The sequence below is a fragment of the Gymnoscopelus microlampas genome, assembly GCF_963454915.1.
Source record: "Gymnoscopelus microlampas genome assembly, chromosome: 10".
Taxonomy (NCBI): Eukaryota; Metazoa; Chordata; class Actinopteri; order Myctophiformes; family Myctophidae; genus Gymnoscopelus; species Gymnoscopelus microlampas.
This window is the reverse complement of record NC_139947.1, coordinates 35210409-35238242: the sequence shown is the minus strand read 5'-3', so window position 1 is coordinate 35238242 and position 27834 is coordinate 35210409. Positions and strand designations below refer to the sequence as shown.

Here is a 27834-nt window from a genome sequence, read left to right as displayed (position 1 = left end):
TCTGCGCTCGGGGCACAGCAGCAGCACAGCACAGCCAGAGCAGAGCCTAATATCTGAGGCATGGGGAGCCAGGACGCACATGGGTATCATATGGATTACTCTGACATGCACTTGTGAAACTGTTACACCGCAGGGCACGCCACTGGAGCTCACACGCGGAACTTGCTCAGACCTTGCATCCCCAACCGGATTAATAAAGTACTATCTAACCTAAATAAAGCTCACACGCAAGATGTCCTGGGTTTGACACAGACAGAAAGAGAGAGAGCTTGCGTTCCATCTCCTGCCCACGTCATTCAGAAGTCAAGTGTTTTTGGCATTGAAACCCCAGTCTGAAACGGAACTTGGCTTTCATACTGTAGATACGAGGATGTGGATCTCTAGAGGGACACATTTATGACACATTTGTGTCACACGACAGAAGAGGAGCATTAAGCCAGTAAGTACCTTAAACTTTGCTTTTAGAAACTCTCTGCTGTAAATAATAACAATCATAACAATAGTGATAATAATGTTAATAGTTTTCCCAGTAAGAGTAGTCAATTAGTCTCTTATCTACAAACATACGTATGTTCCAAAAATGGTAAGCTACTCAAAGTAAAATACATGCAGCACATATTTTGTTTGAATAGCTGTGTTTACTGAGCAATTTTGTTCGATCTGTCCATATGACACAAATACTGTACGTCACTTTAGACATTTTTTAATATACAGTAAGCCTGTACCGATGGGTTTTGGACAAGTATATACACACTTGAAACATAATATAATAATTACCATGGTCGTCCTTTATCCAACATCAAAAGTCTTTAAAGAAATTCTTGAAATAATGAACAAAGTTATCAATTAACCGGATCACACCTGATCATTTTAATTTATTTGTCAAATGGTATCTTCATTTATAAGGAAAAAACATTTAATTTGACTTTACACATGTGCAGTACATATTATAAGATTGATTTAATATAGTGAAAGGTGACGTTTTAAAGGTTAACACCTCACCAAATGACTGGTGACCTTAATAGATACTCCTTATATAATATTTGAATACACTCATGTATATAAAACTTTATAAAAAATAAAAAAAAATGAGTGACTATGACATTTAAAAGAAGAAGATTTATTTCCAAACTGGTGATACTGTAGCATATTCTTTACCAACATTTCATGAATACGTATTACGTGGAAAACATAAAAATTACAGGCAAGCTCTGTAAATGCTTTATACAGCCCAGGTGAAATGCATGTTTTCAAGTCAAGTCTGAAGAGTGAAAAAATAAAATGAACAAATCCCCCCCCAAAAAGGAGAAGCAAATAAATAAATAACTAAAGCATTTACAGTATGTGATGTACTCTAGCATGTAATGCAAGCTGATGTTAATGGGGATTAATGAGTGGTTCTCCCGCTTTGCCTTAGACAAACAGAGACATACACACCTCTAGAGGACACGGGTGAGGAGGCTTACAGTACCATGCACTGACAGCAAGGTGAGAGATGACAGGGGGGTGGGTCCACACTCACCTTGGGGTGCTCTTGGTGTGTGTGTGTGTGTGTGTGTGTGTGTGTGTGTGTGTGTGTGTGTGTGTGTGTGTGTGTGTGTGTGTGTGTGTGTGTGTGTGTGTGTGTGTGTGTGTGTGTGTGTGTGTGTGTGTGTGTGTGTTGTCCTAATGTCTGGATGCGCGTCCTACCCCATATTTTATAATATAAAACAAAGCTCTATTAAGGAGATTGTGGGTCTATATAGGAGGCTACCCTGATAGACCAAGCTACAGAACTATATACTATAAACATGCTTTCACATCTTCAAAGCTCATTGTTGTGGATTTTAAACAAACTCACTAGGGCAAAATGTGAGTTCATGTCAGCACACAGCAACCAATTTTTTTTAAACGTATGTTAGCACTGTGTTATATGGCTATGGTCTGTTCAGGCCAACATGTGCTTTGTCACTGCTACGCTGCTTGATGAGAATAATAGATTTTCATGAGCGACATGGTTATGTGACAAAGTAGGCTATAAATTAGCTCTTTCTGTGTGACTTTCCTATGCAGGCAGTGTAACTGTGGTTTGGCATGAAAGTTTCCACTGTGCAACAGCTATATGCCCAATCACAGCAAGACAATTCTATCAATAAATCACCGTATGGCATTGTCATTACTGAATCAGCACGCATACACCAACCACACCGCCTGCTTGTTTCTATTCCTATTTGGCACATTGTGTGTGTTATGCATGTTACACTGGAAAAATACAGATGTTGAAATTGCCTCCTTGATTATAATTGTGGATTGGAGACTCAGGAAAAGCGATCAGCATCGTCGTTACCATCATCATCTTCGTCATGCTTTATTTAGGTCAATCAGTCATAGACAAGGACTAAGATCATAACCGGATGATACACAGCAAAACCCTTAGCCTTAATTTTACTCTGAAAGTGGACTTACAGTATAGGCCAGGGTCCATCAGAGTATACTCTCTTGCATTTATGTGATGTCAAATTCAATGGTTTTGTGTAGAGGACATGCTGGTTGACAGTGTACAAGTTAATGATAAATAACAAGGGTTAGGGTTAACACACAACAGGCTAATGAACAGCCTTTATCAGCTGAGGTACGATGGACTGGGACCTTTTTCTGTGCAACTTCAGCAAAGCCTGAACCACGGTCCTGTCTATTTTGGAAACAAACAGGGACTTTATGCCTAGAGACAAATACGAAATTCAAGCAGCCGCGCACATGAGTGGCATTGACATATGGGCTATAATGATTATATCAGCAAGTGCAATGAGGTGTTGTCCCCTATGATTAACAGTTAATGGGCTCTTTAGGTGAGATAGCGAACAGAGTGAGATAGTGAACAAAGTGTTCACCTGGCTGCACACAGTAAAAGGCTGGAGCCAGGACTGACACACAGCAAAGCAAAGCAAATATCACTGATGGGTACAATTAGGAGCTTGTCAATACAGACTGGGTTTAAGTATAAGCAAGTGCCTGCAAGTATGTCCAAATTGAAACAGATTTGTCATCGTATTGACACTTTCACATTCAGTGGATTCAGGTTCAGTCCATCCATGTCTACAGTACACTGCAAAACGTAAATTTAACTCAGAGTGTATAATGGACCCGTAATGTACGGTACATGCAGGATGTCATTGTTATGGGAGCAATGATTCATGATCTGCAGGGCCAGGAGAGAGGGTCTACCAAGTGTTCGTATCACTTCTGCATGCTGATCAAAGCCTATAGGAATTCAGAGCCGAGCATGTGGTCCCGCATGATTCACCCAGGACTTTGTTGAATAATGTGCTATTGATCTGCATATAAATACAGGCTCTTTGCCAAACTCGAAGCAGCGACGTAGCCATTGTAGCTTCTCTGCTTTACATGGAGTGATCTCATCGTTGAGTCATATGTTTACTTTCAGCGAGGCTGCTGGAGGCTGACCGTACTTTGATCCTGTTTCTGGCTCCCCAAATTCATCAGCGAGGCGGATAATTGGAATGAGATTAATAATAAAATTAGTCTCTTAGGAGATGTTTCCTCTGCAGTTTTAATGCTGAATGACAGAGTGGTGGTACTGTATGTATGGTAGGAGAGGAAGAACAGTGAGTGGGTGAATGGCAAAGAGGGGGAAACTAACAGGTGAGGTGGGAGAAAAAAGAAAGAAAGAATGGACAAATTTGAGACAGGTTGAGTGAAAATTCACTGGGTGGGTAATGAGCAGTGATGGAAAAAGTATTCATATTTTTTACTTAAGTAAAAGTATCAATACCACAATGTAGAAATACTCTGTTACAAGTTAAAGTCCGGTATTCAAAATTGACTTGAGTAAAAGTACAAAAGTATTGGCATCAAAATATACTTTAAGTACCAAAAGGAAAAGTACTCATTACACAGAATGTCCCATTTCACACGTTTTCGAATGATTAAAATACGCATATAAAAATAGCAGATCTACAAGCTCACAACGCGTCGCTTTGCGACGCGTTGTGAGCTTGTAGTTCCCTATTATGTAGCTTGTAGTTCCCTATTATACATTAACCACTTCCCTATTATGTAGGGAAGTGGTTAATGTATGTTTTGTAATAATAATACAAATCTGCAAAGTAACTAGCAATTAAAGTTTTCAAATAATTCTAATGGAGTAAAAGTACAATATTTGCCTCTGAGATGTAGTGGAGTAGAAGTAAAAAAGTAAGTCAAAGTAAAAATACCTCAAAGTTGTACTTAAGTACTGTACGTTTCTTTCCACCACTGGTAATGAGGACAGTAAGGTGCTTATGCATCAGGTTCAGACCTGATTAAATGGAGCTAATAAAGGGATTCACACGCACACAGCAGATTTAATGAGTCTTTCTTAAAAACCCTATACTTCATTGACTAGGGTTCCCCATGGGTCTATCCTTGTCCCACACCTTCTTTTCCCTCTTCACCAAATCTCCTCCTTGAAAATAGCTCGTCTACACGCTCACAACGCATCATCAGATCTGCTGTTTTCGTCAAATGTTCGCCTATTACAACATGCCCAGAATAGGGATGCCAAGGCTAAGTGGTTAATTTAGAATGATATTCCCTAGATTGATGTCCGAATCATTATTCCCTATTGTTGGGTGTCTGCTGCGGCTTCCACAGCACCATCCTGTGTTGGCCTCTGGTTTACTGTCTATTCTACGCCATGTCCATGCTAACACAGACACAAGCGGGAGCCAAATCTCATTGCATAGTTGGCAGACGGAACACTGTGTTGGCGGCAAGAAAAGAGAGCCGACATGATGAAAGATTAAGTGTAGATGTAGGGCTGTGTAGTATTTCTTTTTGTGTGTGTGTGTGTGTGTGTGTGTGTGGTGTGTGTGCAGGGCCCACTCTGAAAATGTATTTCAACAGAAATTATAATTGATTTATTTGTCTGCACGTAATGGCACACCAAAATTATGAAGTCTTCAAACAAATTAATTCATCGTATTACAATACAATACAATGTAAATATTTTGATGATAGATAGATACTGTAGATTACGGACTGTGGAAGGCTGTGCTACAGTGACTTCATGTGATGGTGGATGAAAGGCAGATGATACTCCTGATTGGTATCCAACATAGAAATAGACCATATTTATTCTTGTTCACTTTGTTCAACAGAGATTTTTTTGTAAGCACCAAATCTCTGTTTTAGGGCGAGGGCTGAGTAAAGAGAGAAGTCGAACAGTTGGTGAGATTTGAGTCTAGCCACCAGGCTCAAAATGAGAGCTTTTCTCTGCTCATCCCTACTGTGCATCGTTTCTTATCGGCTCACCTCCTGTCTCGGATGAAATACTGTGACTTCCATCATTGAAATGTCACAGCTGGTTTCAAAAAAGAAGTTATTAAGTTATTACTGTGTTAATAATACCAGGGCTTATACCAGGACTGGAATAGAAGTGATCCTATATTCCATATAGCATTTATACAGTGCATTGAAAGGAAGAAAATGTACTGTAGGTTTCAAATTACTATATGTTAGGCTACTTCACGTACTATACCATTGGATCTCAAAGTGGGGTGGACCCGTTAGGGTCCATTTGGTTCCATTTGTACACTCTGAGAGTTAAATTAACATTGATTTTACAATATAAATTGGGGTCCCAGAGATAGAAATGCCATTAAATGGGGGTCCGTAGCCTAATGCATGTCAAACTGGGGGTCCTTGAAATTAAAATGGTTGAGAATCACTGCTAGAGCCGTAAAAATCTTCTCTTATCGGGGTCCCTGGCATATCTTTTCAAATGGGGGACATGAAAAAGTTTGAGAACCACTGCTATGCACAGTGACTCTGGTCTCTGGAGGCAGGTTAATATCAAACCAAAACATTACACACAAATTTCCACTGAACTTCAGGCCGCAGTGAAATTCTCTGAAGCATCAATCACACTAAAGCCATGAGGGACGAAAATATAGTTCAGCTGTGCTATGGGTGAAATGCCCCTTTAAATACCTGTTTTAATCATCCCTGAGGCACAGCGCACACAGCTGTGTGCCTGAGAGGCAGTGGTGGAAAGTAACTAAGTACATTAAAGTGCCATTCACACTTTAGCACTATAACTATAAAGATAACTATAACTATATCGCTCGTGTATTTTTTTTATAGTCAGTGTGAACTCTGCTATCCACTTGACTTCAAACTATTTCTAAAACTATATTTTTTATAGTTATAGTTATAGTGCTCAGTGTGAATGGCCCTTTACTCAAGTACTGTAGCCTACTTAAGTACAATTTTGAGGTATTTTTTACACTTATTATATTTCTACTCCTCTACAATTATTTGAAAACTTTAGTTACTAGTTACTTAGTAGATTTTGATGATTATTGCAAAACATAAATTACCCACTTCAGCCCTCTATACATTTCGGCCATTTGAAAATAGCAGATCTACAAGCTCACAACGCATCACAAAGTGACATTTTGTGAGCTTGTAGATCTGCTATTTTCAAAGGATCTTTATACATTTTATACATTTGAAAACTTGCGAAATGGGACCTTCTGCATGATGAGTACTTTTCCTTTTGGTACTTTAAGTACATTTTGATGCCAATACTTTTGCACTTTTACTCTCAAGTCAATTTTGAATACCAAACTTGTAAATTGTAACAGACTATTTCTACAACAGGGTATTGATACTTTACTTAAGTAAAAAAATATGAGTACTTCTTCCATCACTGCTGAGAGGGGTGTGAGGGGAGACGGGAGGGAAATACGTGCAAGAATGAGGGAGGCAGGAAAACGGATGGTTCCACACTGATTTGCCTCTGGAGAGGAAAGCTGAAGGAGGTACTGACTCACTCATTAATCAGAGTACAAGCTCTGAGAGGTAAAGAGGTACTGTATAGCGGCTCACAACACTTAGGGTTCATTTACTCTTCATTGCACGGCCGAGTCGCTAGACGAGAATAACTGGTTTTCAACTGAAAAACATGACGCAATGCGTCTGATTTTCACTCGAAAATCAGTTATTCTCGTCAAGCGACATGTCCGTGTGACAACGTATGAATTACTTTCCTACCAGCAGTCCCTTCAAGAGAATGAGACAGGATATTTAAAGTGTCATAAGTCAGACTAAGAGATAGGAATGACATGCTTTTCTTGTGTTGTCAAAGGAAGAAAATACATTCTTGACTGCTGAATGTGCAGAGGATTGTATTTGTTTGGACACAACACAGTTGTGCATGCATACATCATTCTCATTTTCTATGTAACTTCAGTTCAAGGAACTTTCCCGCAGGACAGGACATCATATGCTGGTGCCAAAGCGCTCCTAGGCTGTCCGTGGGTCTTCTGTAGCCGAGCCATTGGGCAATTCTAAGATAATCTATCAGATTTTTTGGATGCACAACCATATGCAAATGAGACATGAACATATTCGGAGAAAATTCAATACGTCCTTCAGGAGTTCCGAGGAACAAGGAACTAATTCAGTTCCTTGAGTTCCGATTACAGGTCTCCGAAGAGACTGTGAGAGCATCTTGAAGAATTGATCTTGTGTGGTGATTGCGGAATCACATGTTTTTGTAAATCTCCTGGGGAGATCAGGGGAAACCTCACCTTTTACCAAACCAGTTTGCACTACCAGTTGAAGTAAAACTTTACATTTAGCACATATATCAGTCAGAATGGATTATTATTATTAAGAGCTCTCACTGTAGCCAATGACCCCAGGCCCCCAACGCAATCCATTCTTATAGTTACCCACTGAATGATATGTGCAGGCACTGAATGCTTGTTCATATATACAGTTCATGAATGTGCTGTATATGCAGCCAGTATATGTATACTGTAAATGTTATATATAGATTTTCACCCGGGCATTTGTCATTGCCTGAGCTCATCCATCTGAGGTCATTACTCAGCATCATCAGCCGTTGCCTAAGGTAAAGGCTGATGCTGATGAATGTCAGGTGATCATTCGTTTATCACATAAGAGTACCCATAACCTTATTTATTCACAAAAACAAAATAGCAATTGATCAACACTTTAAATGAACAGATTAACAATACTATCTCCCCAGGTGAATGAAATGGTATAATACTACTGCGATCTGGAGAGTGTGTGGAGAGAGTGGGCTCAGTGTGTTGTTGACTTTTTGACATTTGTTGGTATATTCTAGTATGAGCAGTCGAAGATCGCCTGTTTTCCGCTCTGTATTTTGGTTCCTTTTTGCCCCAGATAAACTCCCTCAGCTGTGAATTCCACCACATAATTTTCAGAAAACCGTGTTCGGTGGCTGAGTTTTGTCAATATTTGACAGGTATCTGAGGTCACTCACTGCGCCAGTCCAGTGTGGCCAATTTAGCTTGTGCTGATTGGTCAGCTGCCATATACAACCACTATAGGGAAGATACGGTTTTAGACCGATAGGCCAGCTGCTGTATAACCCCTAGGGAAGCTAAGGAAGCTGACTGACCAATCAGGGCTGATATAGTACAGACTGCGGAAATTATTGTCTTCTTGAGCGACAATGGTCTATGGTGGTGATTGTGAAGTGAGATTTCTCCAATTTGGTGCAGTAAAATGTTACCATATACCAGTGATAGAAGTTACCCTCTCACATGGTTTGAAAAGAAAAAGTGAACTGACCTTCTGAGGAATGTGTTCGGTGAATGGTCAAAGTTCAGAGAAATGTTTAATTATAACACCAGCACCACCATTACACTATTAATGTCACACACCCCCTAGAGGCAGCTTGCACACCTCAGGGAGTGCACAGCACGCATCACAGTTTGGAAATCCCTGGTCTATATCTTATACCAGCCCAAATAATTGGCAAAACAAAAGATTTAATTTAAGTTAATATTAAAAAAGATATAATAATGTAAAGGACGCTCGGGTGGCGCAGTGGTAAAGTACCTGTCCACCACTGCAGTGTCTAGGGGTAAAAAGTAAAAGGTCAGATGGGTGGTCCGTGAACGCTTCCGAGATTTTCAAGTGGGCCCTGATCCACAAAAGGTTGTAAACCAATGTCTTACACACTATTGGACTTTGGAATCAATGTTCAGGTCACTCACACCAATATTTAGACAGATTGTATTAATCTACCATTTTCACCATGAGGTAAACTTATCAGGCATACAGCATGCGGACAAAAGGGCAACAAAAAGGCATTTGACGTCAGAAATTAGTCATGAGGGCAATTATACATAATAATAATTACATGGAGGATTGTAGAGCACTGCAGGAGAAGAAAGAGGTATCTTATGAAATATAATTGCAGAGAAGAGCAGAAGGATCTTTAGGTCAAGACAAAGGGGGCCATGAGATTGCCTGATTGAAACGAAAGAGGCAGATTCTTGTCTAAGCCCTTAATTAAAAACAAAGCTAATAGCAAAGATAATTGCCGGCTTTGATCTGAGGAGAGACAGCCAGTCCCAAGCACCAGACAAAATATTTGAGCAGAATTACTGAGATGTTCATAAAAGTGACACAAGCTTGGGGATGTTTTACAAAGTCTGAAGTGGTTTTGCCATCTATGGCAACATTGTGGAAGCCACAAGTATCCCTTAAGGGATTCACACAAAGGATTCATTGTGGCTCTTCTGAGAAATGGCTTCACTCTGATCCTCTTTGTTTTAGCCAACTGTCTATATACCTTCACTGGGCACAGAGAGGTCCTGTTAGCTCAGCTTGTCATGTGTTATCTTGTTCATAAGGCTTAAAGTTTAATACAACAAGCAACCATTTGTCTATTACACACCGTAGGCTGATTGTACATCAATTATATATGCATTATATCCACTGTCAATAGTCTGTGTATCCATTCATTGGTGAAAGATGTATGTTCGCATTCCTGGTGATAGATTGTAAATTATACTTCTTTGATTACAATAAGTGTTAAATAGCTCTATATTCTGATAGAACTCATTGTGTTTGTTCAGGATTCTCCATCTCTCTCCAGCTCTTTATTAAACAGAAAATGCATTTTCAGGTTGGGGTACCAATGTTATCCAATCAGGATAGAGAACTTAGAATATAGATTAAACAAGTGAAATTGGAAGTGGTAACACAAACAAAATGTAGCAGACTAAATTGGAACTGGAACACTAGCAACTAACAATAATAAGGTGAAAAGTGCAGTATTTCGCATGCAGCCTCTCAGAGGTAAGAAAAAGTCAATTTACAACAGTACTTCAAGTTTACAATGGTCAGTGTAAATCTTTGGAATATCAATATATCAATAGAATTACATTACAAAATATATATCAGATAAGTAACCATTAAACAGTTGATATACGCAATGCCATTTGTTAATATGAAGGCCAAAATAGCCTGTATGCATACAAAAGTGTCATAGTTTCCTCCCTCTGTGAAGCTGCCCCAAGCAGAATACTGCACTACACATCAAAGTTTTGTTAGACCACAGATTGGCTAATTAAACTAACTGCCCTTATTACTCACCTTTTAGCCGTCTTTTAAATGCCACCTTTATACAGTACGACAGAATCATATTGTACATTAAAAACAAGTGTCTTTTTGAGCGGTGTAGCCGCTCCTATAAGTGGGGTTGGGACCCATGACCCATCCGTCGTGAAAATTTGTCTTTCGCTGTACTGTGATTGGCTGATAAGTATTCAGACCCTTTGCTCAGTATTGTGATTGGCTAGCGAGACACATGATGAAACTCATAACCTATAAATATCACCACGCACTTCAAAAACATTTCTTATTTTTTTTTGAGTGAGCTTCCATCACTGTGATGACCTTAAATAACACCGCTCACTTCACACTGGGTGTGATTTTTTTATGCTTACTGCAGCGCTGTGTTGACACCTGAATTTTCCCACTGGGATCAATGAAGGACTACCTATTACGTAAGGTGTTGTGGAGAAGAATTCAGGGCACTCATGTGGATGAACTGGTGTTGTCAGGCACCTGCCATAAGGCTGCATGCATGGCCACACCACTATGGGCTTCAACGTGTCATGCTTGTTTAGTAATGATCGATTAAGTTACACTTTTGACTAATTGTGGCTTCTATTTAGGTGAAATGGGAAAATGTCCAGCAATTCATTGTCTGGACACTCCTGCAGATTAGTCAAATTGATATAAGGCTATATCGCTGGTATCAATCATCATGACATTTAATCAAGAGCAGTTGGCCTAACTTTCTGTTTATTGTCTTATCATATCCTATCCCTCCATGCCTCCTCTGTTGCTCTTCTCTCATGCATTCTGAGTGGTTTTTCATTTATCTTCCCTCCCATTACTCTTCCTTCATCACTCTTTCTTCATCTGCTTAGATTTGATTCTCTAATGTTTATTTGATCGAGGCCACACAAAATCCCATGACCCTGCTTCTGAAATTGTCAGTTCCATTCACGTCACAATTTGTTATTTTTGTGCTATTTAGGCCTACTTATATAGGTGCAGGAAAATAAACTTGGAATTTTTAGATCAAAATAGAATACAATATGAGAGGAGAAAAGCTTGCCGCCCTCCATGGAAGAGAGAAAGAGGGAGGACAAAAAGAAGAATAAAGGAATGTACAATGCTGTAAGGGATGAAGGAGTGGTGGGATGGAGGGAGAGGTTGTCAAGCCTATGTATGAGAATGAAAACAAACAGGGTTGGACTTGCGTCAAACGTAAACGGGTATGGATGGAGAGAGACTGACACTGTAGAGTTGAGTTATTATTATTTTACTAAGATTCTAAGAATTGGAGCCAGAGCTGAAAAACAGATCTGATCTGTTTTCCATCCAATACAGAGGCTCTGTACCGTCACTGTGGGACACCTACAGACAGCACATCACTATGTTGATGTTCTGTTTTGCTTGTTTGTTTTGATGTAATTATTGACAAGACAAGATCAATGGTATCAAATCAAAGTTCAAGCCTGCATCATTGTGCTCTGATTCAACAGGTAGTTGCCCTATATTCTTGACTGAGTTCACCTCTAGCTCCCGCCAGAATCTTTTAGATATAGTATATCATATGCACTCATCTTCCGGTCCTGCGGATGTAATCCCTACCAAACGTTTAATCGAGGTCCTGCCTGTCGAAGCTCCTAGCGTTCTCTCCATTATAAACACAAGTCCCTAACTTCACTTTCAAGACAGCCAGTGTCCTTAGGTTAAACCATATTGTCAGACCCCAAAACCGGTACACTTCAAATTAATGCGCATGTTTGTGCTCGCGTACGCCAATTCATGCACGTTCACGCATGCACACATGTAAACAGTACGCACCATAGTGGTTGCATACAGGCAACGATTTGATTGACACACATCAGCGTTCCATTCCATTCAGACACGCAATACAATGTTCATGTTTTCTGATTGGTTAGGTGAGCATGTATTAGGGGCATATTAGGGCCAAACCGCGACATCCGAAGTGTCCTGCCTCTCTTTAAAGAAACACTCTCAGTCCAACCCAATTCAGGAATGACAGACCTATTTCTTTTGATTATTTTTAGGGGCGCCTTGAGGATGGTTCAAAATGTACTAGTGGTCCAGAGTTCAGAAAGGGTTGAGAACCACTGCTATACGGGATAGAGTAGTGAGATAGGAAAGGGGTAGAGAGATGATATTAAAGAGATATGTGAGACATAACAGGAGACATATTTGTACTCAATTCATGAATTATAAAATGAATGTATGAATTAGTTAATCAATGCATTAATTGGTTATGCACCACCAGGCACCCCAGAACTACAGACCTATTTCTATAGCCTACTTCCGATTTCTTCTAAATACCCGGAGGAAAAAGGTTTTACAAAGCAGCTCCTTGAGGTGATTGCAGGGAAGAAGCTGTGAAATGTTCCCCTTTTCAGTTATGTATGTTTAAGAATCTGCATAATAAAAGTTTAAATGTTTTGACAGTTGAGTGTGCCACTCCGATGAGAATAGCTATGAGACAGGAGACGGATTTGATTTTAATTACGGTAGTTAATTAATGCATTTAACTGCGCCACCAAATACTTGAACAGGATGTGTTGTGAAGCAGGCAAGCAGCACCTTGAGGTGATTAAAGGACGGAATCTATTTAATGTTATTCATGAGCGTGGATGTTCCCATTTTTAATTAAGTATGTTTAAGAATCTGCACCTGCATACTGTGTAACATAAATTTGAGTAGTCTTTTTGGCGACACCTTTCGTAGCTCCGTTATCATAACAGTGTTTTATCTATACGGAAGTACCGCTCAACAATGATTGCTGCAGGGTCCTCCTAGCACCCGAGGATATTTTGGAACACAACAACAATTAGTCAGAAACAGTATTTCCTTAAAAATACATTTCTGGTGCGTATTTCATTTTGGCATGAGTGTCTGGGACACTCGCTGTGTTTAATAACGTTTTTTCCAGAAGTTATGAAAAAACACATTTATGCGGAATGGTTACTGTGAAAAATATACCAGTGAAAGAGTATAATTATCAAACATAACTTTTGTTATGTTTTGAAAGAGTGTACACTGTATGTATGACTTTAATCAAAGTCTTTTTATTCACCTTTCCAACACCAAAAGTCCAGTGCAGACTATAATACAGTGCTGCCTCGGCAAAGACAAAGACAAAAAATAAGACTGGCCAAAATAACAGTTGTACAAACATAAACAGATTATGTTATAGAACACTGTCCATGAACCAACACCTCCACAGTCATTTTCAAAGCCGGCCGGCAAAGTTAGTCAAATGGAAGCAGCAGTGTAGGTAGGTGTGTGTACATTGTCCTCAATCGGTGTTTGTGTAGAGGGCACGGACTGCCCCATGACAGTATGTCCTTTCGATAACCTGGTTTTCAACAACAACAACACTGCCCTCCTTAGAGCAACAACAATATTCTACTGCTTAGGCTACTAATAAAACTTGATATTCTATTTCCAACTCTATAAGACAACACCCCTTACTTTTTTTCACTTCAAGTGAGTCTTGCTGATTTGCTCCAGGTCATTTGCGGTTTCTCCCAATTTTTCTTTCACTTCCAATCTCCGGATTGCTCCCAGCTGTCCTACATCCGTAACCCATTAATAAAAACTCTTTGATGTGTGGAAACATAATGTTTGGGTGAAAATTGGTTTAAACTGGTCTGCTTATTTTAGGTGAAATGCTGTAGATATGTGACATATCTACAGCATTTCACCTAAAATAAGCATATGTGATAATTCTTCGGCTGGCTCTGTCTACTTTTTTACAGTCTATGGGCCAGTAGCATAGCTAAATATAAATTGTTTCTAAACGAAACTACAGACTAAGAACATTCACATAACTTGTATATATGTATAAGTCTTATCAAATAAATCACATGCTTTCTCAATGAAGTTAATCCAGTGATAATAAATAGCATTAAAGTATTTAATAATGTGTAATTAGAAAATGCAATATATGTGCCGAAAACATATCCAAACAAGGAGTGACTGACGCACAGCCGTCTCCTTCGAATTTACATTGTGATGTATCACATGGTGCTGTTTTTATATCATATTACAGTGGTTGTCAAAGTGGGGCCGGGGGACCCCCAGGGGTCCTTGAGGGGGCTCCACCTAAATGATTAATAGTTAGGAACCAAATGGACTCTTACAGGTCTGTAACTCCGACACACAAATGTAACCCTAAAGGCCAATACATGCTCCTTCCGACGTCAGGAAAAACGTTTCAAACAGGATTTCTAGTTCGGACAGTCAGGACACCTGACCACCCAGAGACCACCCATCAGAAGTTCTGAAGGACGTCAATTTGTAATTAAATCACCTTCCTTTCCGGAAACTTCGGAAAGACCATGTATTGGCCTTTACGGGTCCCGTTTGGTTACATTTATAACCATGTATAACCAATGTATTTATATATTACATTTGCACTGAGGATTTTACAGTGGAGATTGGGGTCCCAGAGAGAAAAAAAACATTATCAACTGGGGGTCCGTGGCCTAATGCTTATCAAACTGGGGGTCCTTAAAATGAAAAAGTTTGAGGAAAACTGCCATATAGCAGTAGATGCATTAAAGAAAAAGCGTTGAGCAAGACTCTCAACAGATAGGTCAGGACAGGGGCAATGACCCAAAGTTCAGCAATAGTCAAACATAAACTAACTCTTCTCACAAGTCTGAGGGTAACTTGAAACTTTAGAAAGTTTTCATAATCACACAACAGTGACGTGGACAAACAAGCAGCTTCCGATGTTGGTTTTGATAATCCCAACAATTTGTAGTTTTGTTGATAAAAGCCTGAGCATGCACTGATAACTGATAACAGCCTGTTATGGCCTCCGTCTTATCTTTCCATCTATTCTACAGGACAGGTAGCATCTCAGAATGTTTTTAGCATTCAGGTGAGAGTTGAACCTCTGGAAGAAACTGAGTTTGCACTATTAGGCGCTAGACTTTGAACCGGTCTACACACACTCATATGGACATTCTTCCTTCAATCTTCCTTTACCTCACAAACTTCCTTTTGGCTACAACTATCGATTATTTAGATGATTCTATCGATTACTTGTTTTGTTCGATTAATTGAATTATCGAGAAGCTTGATTTATTTTTATTTGTAAAAAATAACCCAACAACAACAGTATAACCATGAATCGATTAGCCACGTGTGTGACAAAGTAATTATACTTTGTCACACAATGGTGTTGTGCAACAATAGAGAGAATAGCTGATCTACAAGCTCACAAGAGCTTGTAGATTGGCTATTCTCACTACTTTGAAAGTTTTTCAAAATGTAATGTTTTCATTTCTTGTTTTTGTCTTCCATCAAGGACCACATCGAAAACATGTGTTTAAGTACGCTTTGATCCTCTGGGATGTGCTATTATCACAAACACGCCTGCTAGATCTCCCCTTTACACATTAATCCAGTGTAAAACAGCTCGTATCGAGTCTCGGTTTCCATTACAGACCGGTTACACGCAGTCAGCTAACCCTGAAACACTCCCTCTCAGGGAGTGTTTAAACATCACATCACCTATCCTATGCCCTCCTATGCCCTACGAACCCTGACCTGTAACCGCTATCATAACAGCTGTACTATTCATATGTACTATGTCATCTCCACAAACAACATACTGTGTAGCCAATTTTGTTTGGTTTTTTACATTACGGCATTTGTCTGTCTTCCAGGCATGGAAAGCATTGGCGGGGAATCCAGCTGGGATGGGTTATCCCTCTCCTCTCTGACGGCAACAGGACAGACCAACCTCACATCAGCCTCACTCTTTTCCGATTTGACCTCCCTCAACAGCTCTAACAGCGCGGGGTCATTTTTCGGGCTCTTCCCCGAGAATGCCACCGCCACACCGCCTCAGCCCAGGGACCAGGTCCTTGCCCGCGCTGAAATTGCAGTATTGGGACTGGTGCTGGCTCTCACAACCCTGGGGAATGGTTTTGTGCTGTGGGTGCTGCTGAGGAGACGGAAGCACAATGCACCCATGCACCTGTTTATGGTCAACCTGTGTGTGGCTGACCTGGTGGTGGCTCTGTTTCAGGTGAGCTGGCTGTTGAAAAGATAACCCCCCCTGAACTCTGCCACTTGAACTGGATCATTTTCAAGGGATGAAATCGACACGGCAACATATACTTTTACCGCGGTCATGTGTCAGCTTGATTTATAGCCAGCTTAGTCTGCCCACATACAACGATGTATAAATTAGGTATAAGTAGGTGATTCATTGCCCAGGCTGCAACAAATTGTATATAGCCTCTATCAGTGGCCGTAATATAGCCATATATTATGTTCTTATACTACTAATAGTAAAAGTACCTCTTCTTCATGACAGTGATGTGAGCAGGGGAGCTGCTTGGAGTTCTGAGCTCCATGGCAAAATATCAGTCTGGAAATGTTTATTAAACAATGACATTTGTAAACCATTGCCACTCTGTTGGTCTTTATCAACCCAGGGTTCTTGAAGCCTTTCCAAACGGTCCCCCCCAGAGTTGGCACCAAGTATAACATTATTATTAATATCATCCACAATTACCACAGGCTTTCTATTGATATATAGAGACTCTGCTGTGAGGATTAATTCATTCAGCTGGCCTTTATCCGTTTATCACCTTAGCCATAACAACTATACTGTACAGTAGATCAGGATATGCAATTAACTTCTCAGAGAAAGTGTAGTGATTAAGATGCCTTTCTTGAAAATCCAATGTGTCTTTCTCCCTTCCATCTTTCTTACTGTCTTCACATCGGTGCTGTGTGGCCTGCATACCCTTAAACCAGTCTCAACATTCTTTCACCCCCTGTAGTATACAGTATAGTCTAGAACAGTAAACGTTTTCCATTAGGCACCTCCATAACTCTGAGAGTGTACAAATGGAACCAAAATGGACCCCATTTGTACACTCTTGGATGTTACAGACCCGTAAGGGTCCATTTGGTTCCTAACTATAAATCGTTTAGCTGGGGACCCCTTGGAGCCCCCTCAAGCACTCCTGGGGGTTCCCAGACCCAATTTTGAGAACCTGGTCTATAAGACGGAAATAATCATATACAACTGTTGCTGTCCTTAGAATACGAGTAAAGGAGGAAGCAATCAGCAATTAGCCAACTGGAAAGCTAATTTATAAAATCACTTATTGTTACGTTTTGCCAGGTGACACTTGTCTGAATCTGCATTATGTTCCACGGTTTCTTTCAGGTTCTTCCCCAGTTAGTGTGGGACATCACAGAGCGATTCCAGGGCCCAGACGTGCTCTGTCGCTCCGTCAAGTACATGCAGATAGTGGGAATGTTTGCCTCCTCGTACATGATAGTCGCCATGACAGTCGACAGGCATTATGCCATCTGCTGCCCACTGCAGGCCTACCGTGGTGGGGCTGTATCCCGCTGGAACACCCCAATCATGGTGGCCTGGGCTCTGGCTCTGATTCTCAGCATACCACAGGTAAGGAAGACACGCACACACACACACACACACACACACACACACACACACACAAACAGCTTACAGTATACTTTGCAGGGGAAGAGTTCCCGAACCTTTTCAGCTCGGGACCTAAAAGAGAACTTTAGTGTCTCCCTGGCACCCTTGCATCTTGCAATCTTGCAAAAAATGCATCCAGAATGCATTATGAATGCCGTATTTTGAATATGAAAAAAAAAAGCGGATGTGATTTTGTGAGTTTGTAGATCTGTTATTTTCACTATTTTTGAAATAAATAAATAGATAATAATAAAGATTTCTTGAAAGAAAATTGATCATGTCTAAACATTTTTGGATCTTTTTGGGGGAGGGACATTTCTGAAAGTCTTTTGCAGGAGGGGCGAGATCCCAAATCGACGTTCCAATAATAGAAATAAAAAAAACATTGTACGAGGTTCAAAAAGAAGATATTTACTTGCGACCCAAAATGGGTAACGACCCTATGTTTGGGAAACCGACCCTATGTTTGGGAAACCAAACATAGGGTGTAGACAGCTGTAGTGACTGCTGTAGACAGATACCCACGCTGCGATAGGTAATAAGACCACAACAGGACGTCTCTCAACTCCTGACTCCTTCAGTAGAATTCAAGATGTTGGGTCTATTTTTAGCACTAGAGCTCAGCTATAATGGGGAAGGAAATTAGCTACAGTCATGCCTTCCTGTGTGCCTTATAACCTCACAGCTCTCTTGTCTACTCTGTCAGGTGTTCATCTTCTCCCGCTCGGAGGTGACTCCCGGGGAGTTTGAGTGCTGGGGTCACTTTGCTGAAGTGTGGGGGCTGAAGGCCTACGTCACCTGGATGACCGTGGCGGTCTTCCTCCTGCCCGCCCTCATTATCACCATCTGTCAGGTAATTTAGAGGTGTGGAATTATGAGCTCTCATGACCAGATGGTTGCCAGATTCAGCTTCCACTGAAGTCACTTTAACCACATAAACGGCCAGCATCCGTATTGTGGGGAAAGCTTTTGCTGAAAATATCAGATCGACAAGCTATTTTCAGCAAAAGCTTTCCCCACAACAACCGAAAACAGAAAAGACACTAGGGACTCCGCTCAACCATAATGGAGTTTAAGTGGTTAAAGTCATTCTGCGTATAGCATTCATTTTAGCAGTCTTTTTGAAGACACCACTAGTACTGTAGCTCTGTCTATGGTCTGTTAGAATGGTGATTTCCAGAATTCAGTTTGAAACAAAACCATAGAATGCCCACCCAAAAACAAACGATGCAGTGTCCTAGCGCCAAGGATATTTTGGAGGTTGCCAGAAATGGTATTGAAATGGATAAATAAATACATTTCCAGTTCATTTCCGATGAGGAAGACCTGTTTGGTTGAAACGCGTCCGTTGATTCTGTCCGTGAGAGGTAAATAAAACCATGTGAAAAGGACATTCATTGTGTGCTGGCTATTTCCTCAATTTCATGACATTTTTGAGCCGTGCACCTTAAGACTTTTATTTAATCTGGAGTGTTGCGGGCCTTCTGCTTTGCAGTCATTTTTCTCTCTCATTTCCGATGCCTGCTTCATTTTGGCACGGACACACGTGACTAAAAATGGTGATCAGAGAAGTTGTCAAAAAACTGGTTTAAAAAGAAAACTACACCAGTTAAAGATTAGGCCTATATCAAAAATAAATTTGTAAAATTGAAAAAGTTACACAGTATGACAAAGATATATAAATAGAGACACCATAATAGTAGATTTATTCTAAGACACTCGAAGTGTCACCTTGGTGGCATTCAAATAAATCGATTATAATAATTTGAAGTATGGACTGTATTTTTCTATTTCAACATATTATTTTGTCCAGCACATTTATTTAGAATCAGCAGGAATCACAGCATTGTAAATGCATTTTCTAATAAATATTCCTATTAAATACTATCAACTAAGATGGATCAACTAAGTGTATATAGGATTTAAGTGGTTAATAAATCAATCGTTTTTATAGATATAAGCACAGTATCTGTGGACCTCCCACGAAGGCATCCTGCAAGGGCCGCGCCATTTTGGAATTGCATAACACTGTGGCTGTACTGGGCAGCTCACCAATGTGAATATATTCAGTAGGGTCAAGAAGGTCATAGCTGTAAAAGCGCATCTGCGCTCTGAGACGACTTTCCCTGAATAAATAAAAATGTAAAAATAACAATCCTGTCCATAAAACAATAAAATACTGACTGACTGTGCTGGCTGAACTCTCAGCACCTTAAAATATCCATCCAGCAACCATGGCTAAGATTACATAAAGCAATAGTATCCAACAATCAAGTTTGGTACAGTATGAATGAAATGCTTTGTTTTTCACGGAGAGGGGCAGTTTGGCTGCAGGGCCTTTCAATAAACTGGTGGCAGTTGTGGCGCTGAATGATCATCATCAGACAGTTAGTGTTATGTAGCATCCTGTTGAAATTAATAGCCAATTTATACTACGTCGTACAACGGTGTAGCATGTCGGAAATATCCGATCTACAAGCTAACAACACATCACATTGCAGCGCCTTGTTAGCTTGTAGATCGGCTATTTTTGGCACGCGACACCGTCATGTTATGAAGTCTAAATCAGGCTTAAGCATTCTGGGCTGCCTCCCATGCTGCTCTATTTAGGGAAAGATATTTTCAGGGTTCAACTATTTCCCTTAATTAACACCGCAGTGGGAGGAGCAGTCTGAAGATCTGGCCACTTTCAAAGAAGCAAAACGTGCCAGATATTAGCCGATTGTGGAAGACCTGGCTCTGATTTATTCTTCATATTTAATGTCAGGTGTATTCAGCAGAATTCTTCAGAGATACAAAGTCTCTGCTACTGGCAGACATCAGATTCAGCGTCCGTCATGATTGAGCTGGATGGCAACATACTGTGTACAGTATCATGTAGCGCAGTCAGTGGTGGTCAGTAACAAAGTACATTTACTTGAGTAAATGCTTTGAGTATCTGTACTTTGACTCACGCACTGGGGTTGAGTACTTTGTCTACCACTGATGGCCACATACAGTATCATGTAGCACAGTGCCCATGAAATCCTGCCTCCTGTGAGAATGTGTGCCTCCCTGTGACATCTGTGCATGTATAAAAACAGAAGAAAAAAGATCAGGCATGAGACATCATGGGAGGAACGGTTCTGCTATATTTAATAACCATACCATGCATGGGGAAAAAAAGCATATTGGCTAAATTGTGTATTATTAGATATAATTTGAGATGATGCCTGCAAATAATAATTGAAGTTGTTGGTTTGTATGAAAAAGATGGCTCATATAGTAGCACACTGCCTTCATTGTTTTAACAGATGGGAGGCATAATGTCATAAAGTCATAAAGTATCTCACTTTCCCGTCATTCCCAAGAACATATCATCCAATAACGCAGAAATAAATGAATAAAAACAAGGAAATTAATCTGGACCATGTTGGCCATAAATCCATATCAGTTCCTTTGCATCACTGAAAGTGAATAAACTATAGTAAAATCCTGATCCTTAATTTAACTCTGAGTGTAAAAGTGTATGTGTATTGTATGCTGATCAGTTTCAAATTTGTATGATCACTCCGATATTGCACAATATAAACATTTATCTGGATATTATAGTCATGCCTTATTGCACAAACCCAGATACTAAGCCCGTTGCTGCTATAGGCTAGACTTTCTTTTTCTTTTTGATCTCAATCTTTATCATAATGCTATATCTCAATATGTATTATTATACATATATATTATTGTTGTTATTATGTCATGTTAGTAGTTAGTAGCTGTAAGAGTAGTGACAAATAAACCTCCTTGATTACTTTCCTCGCAAATGAAACCGTCAAATGTCCCTTTCAGATAAGAATCTTCCGGGAGATTCACAACAACATCTACCTGAAGTCAGAGAGGGTGGTGACGGCGGAGCTGAAGAGGAATGAGGTCTTCTTCCGCTTCCACAGCATCAAGAAGGAGGACGAGCGCTTCAGAGAGAGGGGGAGGAGGTCGTCCGGAGGGGCGGGAGGGGGAGGAACGAGGGATGGGAGGAGAGGGTCGGTCCTGAAGGGTGTGAATAACAACCCCTCGGGCTCTCACAATAACACTCACAATAGCCAGGTGGGGGAACGCTATGACTATGCGTCGCCTGTCACTCAATACAGCAGCTGCCATGGAGAACACACAACAGGCACACAACAAGGACCACTGAACGCCGTGGAGAACCACGCCAATGTGCCCACCGCGGCTGTGACCACTCCGTGTTGTGACTGTCACCATGGACCTGCCACCGGCTGCTACTGCCAGGAGTCTTACACCTCCTACGAGCTGGACCCCAGCTGCCACCGGGGGTCACCTCGCACCTCCCTGGACTATGTCTCCTCCCCGCTGTCCCCCAGCGGTCCGCCCCCCAGCATCACCAAGGCCATGTCTAAGACGGTGAGGATGACTCTGGTCATCGTGCTGGTCTACACCATCTGCTGGTCGCCGTTCTTCATTGTCCAGCTGTGGGCCGCCTGGGACCCCAACCCCCCAGACCAAGGTTAGTCTCTGAACTAGTTTTGACAAGGATGAGGCCGCACAGCTCTTAGCCACGATGCAGAAAGTTTAATTAGAATGAAATGAAACCAACGTTTCAACAACACAGTCTTCCTCAGGGTTTAACAAAGTCTCTGAAATAGACCTTTGTGGGACATTTGTTGCAAGAGGTTGAATTCATATTTACCAATCATACCAAGCCGTCCCACACATGAATTCACATTATCATCTGTATTCTGCAGACCGGTCTGGTCCCAAGCGCTGCAGGGTGGGCGTTTGGCAGAAACCAAAAAGTGGAAAAGCCAATCAGCGTCTGCCAATCACAGGGCCCTGAGGGGCCAGACCGGTCTGCAGGAGACACATGATAATGTGCATTCACGCGACCGGGATGGTTTACCAGGCTACCTCTCTCCTGCCTTTCCTATCAAATAAAGCAGATAATGCCCAAAAAGAAAGAAGCGCTGCAAGACTTTATAGACAAACTGACACCTTTTCTGGGAAGGATTGATTTGGCTTTACACATTTTTGAGCCTGTATGTTAAGTCACTGAGTGCACCTTTCTCACAGTCCAGGTAGCCCAAAGCGAGCGCTGATGGACAGGTCTGGTTTACAATCCTTGAATAAAGATGTTGTTCATCAGTCATTGAAGCCCTAATAGGATTCTCTCTATTAAACCAAGGACACTAGCCAGTCGTGATACCAATGTATAAAATACAGGGTTGAGGTAGGGTCAAAAAGGAATGACAGTTTGACAGTTCTGGCCACAGTACAATTCTAAGAGACAGAGAGCATCTGCTGATGTATTTGCTGGCAGCCAGTTGTGAACCATGGATAGTGGAGCCAAAAGTCAGGTTACTGCAGTCAGTTGGGCTACAGAGTGACTGGGTTTTCTGTCCCTCTCATCTGAACCTAGGAACAATGCCCCATGGCAAAAAAAATAAGCAGTTTACTTCCTCTGCTGCTTTTGCAACCCAGCCAGATGTGGACATGTCAGCTTGCACACACAGTTCAAATAAATTGGCAGGCACACAGACATACCGTAGGTGTACATTATGTACACATTCATATATGGATACTTGTTCTTGTGCAAGCACAGACACAAGTACTTGCATTACACACTCATGCCTAGGGGATGTACTGTACCACCACAATGCCAACAACCAAACGACCATCCTGTATGCACACACACACACACACACACACACACACACACACACACACACACACACACACACACACACACACACACACACACACACACACACACACACACACACACACACACACACACACACACACACACACACACACACACACACGAGGTGTATCTGATTACCATCAGTTGTTTAGTCTGAACTTGGTTTGCACTATTCATCTCCCTAAATTGGCAATGATGAAATAAGCAGGTCCCATTAAAACAACCGTAATAATCAGAAATCTGAAAACGTGCCAAAAGGAAGCAGACATTTTGTGAGGAACACGATACAATGACCATAAACGGTTTATATTCATGCTCAACGGTGGGAGAACATGTTTATATTTGGCTCATAGGAAAGAGGAGAGGAATTATGACCTTTTTCTTCTTCATCTACGCTTCACACTGTACTGTAGCTATCACTACCCTCTATTGTACTGTACAGTAAATCCTTCAGTACTTAGTACATGAGCTCCCACTGGCTGTACGGTATATGATTCGATGTGTGTGTGTGTGTGTGTGTGTGTGTGTGTGTGTGTGTGTGTGTGTGTGTGTGTGTGTGTGTGTGTGTGTGTGTGTGTGTGTGTGTGTGTGTGTGTGTGTGTGTGTGTGTGTGTGTGTGTGTGTGTGTGTGTGTGTGTGCGCGCGCGTGTGTGCGTGAGCGGGTGTGTGTGTACATTTGCATGTGTCAGCATCTACATGTGTTTAACCTTGCATCCAAGTGTATGCCTCCATACTGTATGTATTCAGGCTCACGTTAGTACGCATGCATTTGCATGTGTGTCCTTTGCCTGTGCTATAGGTGTGGCCTTCACCATCCTGATGCTGTTGGCCAGCCTGAACTCATGCACCAACCCCTGGATCTACACGGCGTTCTCCAGCAGCGTGTCCAGAGAGCTACAGGGCCTGCTGCGCTGCCGGCCGCGGCCGAGCCGACGGGGCTCCATGCACGACGACTCCACCACCACACACACCTCCACCACCAAAGACAGCCTGTACTGACACGGGACAAAAACTGTGAACGCAATAGCTACACAAAAGACACGGGTCACGTGATCGCCCTTCAAAAGGCGAGGACAGCGTGTCCCCGCTGATACACACGCCCGCACGCCACAATGCAGCATGCTGCTGCTGCCGTCGTCGGCGAGGACTGAAAACGGAGTGGACAAACTAGAGATATCCAATGTCACCACCAGGCTGAGGCTCAGAGGCAGTAACAATAAGGGAGAAACTGCAACTGAATAGACCCAACTCAAGGAATGTAATTAACAAATAATCCAAGAAATAACAAAAGAGGATATTGTGGAGTGTGCCAGCCAGTTTGTCAGTGGTGTATGTAAGTGGATGTACTGGTATGTTTTATGTGTTGTACAGTAGGACGCAGAACCACACAAACAGCAAACTAAACAGGAGACATGCAGCGCTGGAATTGAGAGGACCAGCTTATGTGTGCCATGGGATGCACCGGGTCCAGGTGAATCTCATAAGCACTGAGTGACAATCCCCGCCTCCTACAGGCTATCAGACAGAACAGAACATTGAAGCAAACACACGGCAGTGGAGTTAGCGGAGATGTCATACACCAACAATAATAAGGACAGCAGGTCCTTCACCTGTTTCTCTCCACCCCTGGCACTGGGGGAAGGGTGGCAGTGAAGATGTCAACAGCACACCATGGAGCACCATGGATTATACAGCAGCTGTCAACAACAACATCTGCCTCACCGAATGTCCTTGAAGGAAAATCATAATTTATATTTTTATTTAACGTCACTCACTCTAACAGCCATCGAGAAGGATCCTGTTTGTTAATTTGTACACTGAAACTGTAAATTACCTGTCCTGCCCAGTGGGGCTTTAGAAATGCAGGATTTGTCGCATGACTCGACTGACAGCATGTCTAATGTACAAAACAGCAGACAAAGCTACGGGTGTAGAGAAAAACAAAACTGTGAGCTTTGGGAAGGAGGGTGAGTAACAGAGAGAGAGAGAGCACCATAGGTGGAATGAGAGAGGGCAGGGGGACTGCTGTTGGAGAGAGAACAGACAGGGGATTGCATGGATGTTACAACTGGTGGAGAAGTCATGCGAAAGCTCTAGTAGTTGAAAACAAATAATGTAATAATATTGCACTTTGGTGAATCAAGGCGAATGGATCAGAGACGGATGTCTAGGGTTGGATTCATGTTCAGCCATAAAAGGAGTCCCATTTCAAAGAACAATAGTGAATTGTGAGAGTGCTGGAGAAAGATATGCTAACACTAAAAATGCAGTACAGCCAGAATAAGGCCTGGAATTAAAATACAATGTAGAAACAAATACACGCACGCACGCACGCACGCACGCACGCAACTCAGACACAGACAACATCCACACACAACTGAGAATCAAAGTAAAAGTTACTAAACCATATTTTCAGCAATCGAGACAATTGATTGTTAGACAGTATATGTGGTACAAAGCAGCACTCTCCTGCCATATCCTCGTGAAAGAATAATTAATGAACATTGTGAAGAAAACACAAGGACACAAGGAATGAGTCATTCAGCACAGCAGCATTCCATGTAAACTGATCAACATTGTATAATATATTTATTGAAATTCTGAAAATGTAAGGCACATTAGTATTACATATTGTGTTTGATAATTGTTGAATGTACACCATACAATTGTGACAGGCTGATATATTATATGTGTCTTATTAAAAAACAATAAGAAAATGGCAAACCAAATATTTTAAAGCTGGACTGTAATTTTCAGGTGCTGATGCACGTTTTAAAGTGCTACCCAAGATAATGTGTGTTCATCCAAGCTAAGAAATGTGTATTTATGGGTATATGGTGGGGTGGGGGGTGGGGCATTTGAACACATACTTAAACCTTTGGGATAAGATAACATCTGCAAACCTGCTCCAAGTGCTGCTAAGTGCCTCTAATGTTAGTAGCCACTCATAGAGTGGCCTCCCCTGCTAGATGAATCTTACGATGATGTCATGCAATTCATATTAGCCGTGTTATTCTTAGCCAGAGCTACCACCCATGCAGGGATCCTCAGACATGTTGTGTCACACCTCGAGCCATTCATTCATTCTTTTCTTTATTTATTATGTAAATGAGAATATATATGTATCTATTACAGTTCCTATTACTGCCTCATGTTCATGTACAGTTTTGATATAACACTTTTTTCATTTCTTGATATGCAGAGTACTGCATTAGGCCCTTCAACTGCATGGCAGACCCTATAATAATAATAATCATATTAACCACTTAAACCCTGTGTACTTAATTGACTGGGGTCCCCCAGGAGTCTATGCTTTTCCACCTCTACACCAAATCTCTCAGCCGAAAAGAGCCAATCTAGATATAGATGTAGATCTGCTATCCCTGAAGAGGGATGCTAGGGTTCATGTGGTTAGTCTATTACAACATTTCGTTTTATAAGATCATGCTTATAGCTACCACACATGTTTTAAGGTGTCATAACTTTCTGTGTGTAAAAACAAACAAGCAGAGAAATGTCTGTATACAGAAAAACTATTGGTTTCAGATAAAATGTTCCTAAAAATACTAAGATTTTCTGCTTCTTTTTTTTTTTTTCTCCTTCTGGATGAATTCTGCACGTCCTCGAACATGAAACCAGCGCTGTGTGAATCTGCAGGACAATACTGGCACGTGTCCCTTTCAAGGTGTCTTGAGGGCTCTGCGGCAGGTCCAACATTTCCTCTGCATTCAAGGTGTTTTGTCTTTCCACGCGGTCACATGCATGTGACCAGAGATGCAAGCCTCAACTTTGATCTTTTGCCAAATGAAGGGCAGCAGGCAGCAGTCACATGTCTTGTGTCTCTCACGTTGTTGTATCAGGAAAGAGATTAACTTTTCCCAATCCCTTAGGCATACATTTGTGTATTTCACTTTCCTGTCAGGAAGTTGAGAGGTCAGCAGATGATTCTTTGTCTCTGCTGATGCCGCCGACCTTCAAACCCATCCAGCCCCACTGATCTGTGGAGTGGAAGTGAATTTGGCCAGACCACGTACACTCCTTCTATGGATGATGCTGTCTGTGTAGCCATTAGCAGGCACAAAACAACGAAATAATGAATGTACTCCTGAGAGCGCCAAAATCACTGGTGCAAACATCCTTAACGCACCCACAAGAATTAGGCTACAACCATCCTTCTCAAGACTTTCCATATGGCTTCATGTGAATGTGGATGACCTACAGTAGTTATCATCAAACCAGCAACTGGTGTGATATTTAA

At 41.3% G+C, this 27834-nt stretch overlaps 1 protein-coding gene across 3 annotated transcripts; it reads left to right on the top strand.

The window, feature by feature from the left end:
• Positions 1-27834, top strand: LOC311053505 (vasopressin V2 receptor-like). Of its 3 annotated transcripts, none has more exons than XM_084069094.1 (7): positions 300-439; positions 1418-1488; positions 16077-16441; positions 17597-17842; positions 18588-18734; positions 21707-22382; positions 27216-27834. In XM_084069094.1, the coding sequence occupies exons 3-7, from the start codon at positions 16079-16081 to the stop codon at positions 27446-27448; spliced, it is 1665 nt and encodes a 554-aa protein (XP_083925220.1). In that variant the 5' UTR covers positions 300-439; positions 1418-1488; positions 16077-16078; the 3' UTR covers positions 27449-27834. The 3 variants fall into 3 exon arrangements, with proteins under 3 accessions (XP_083925221.1, XP_083925220.1, XP_083925222.1); XM_084069096.1 differs by lacking the exon at positions 27216-27834 and adding an exon at positions 24376-27156; XM_084069095.1 differs by lacking the exon at positions 1418-1488 and having other exon boundaries at positions 1-439.

Coding starts and splice junctions, on each gene's coding strand:
- LOC311053505 (XM_084069095.1), top strand. CDS start 16,079: ATGGAAAGCATTGGCGGGGAATCCAGCTGGGATGGGTTATCCCTCTCC. Junction 18,735..21,706: donor TCATTATCACCATCTGTCAG/GTAATTTAGAGG, acceptor TGTCCCTTTCAG/ATAAGAATCTTCCGGGAGAT. Junction 22,383..27,215: donor CCCCAACCCCCCAGACCAAG/GTTAGTCTCTGA, acceptor ACATGAAACCAG/CGCTGTGTGAATCTGCAGGA.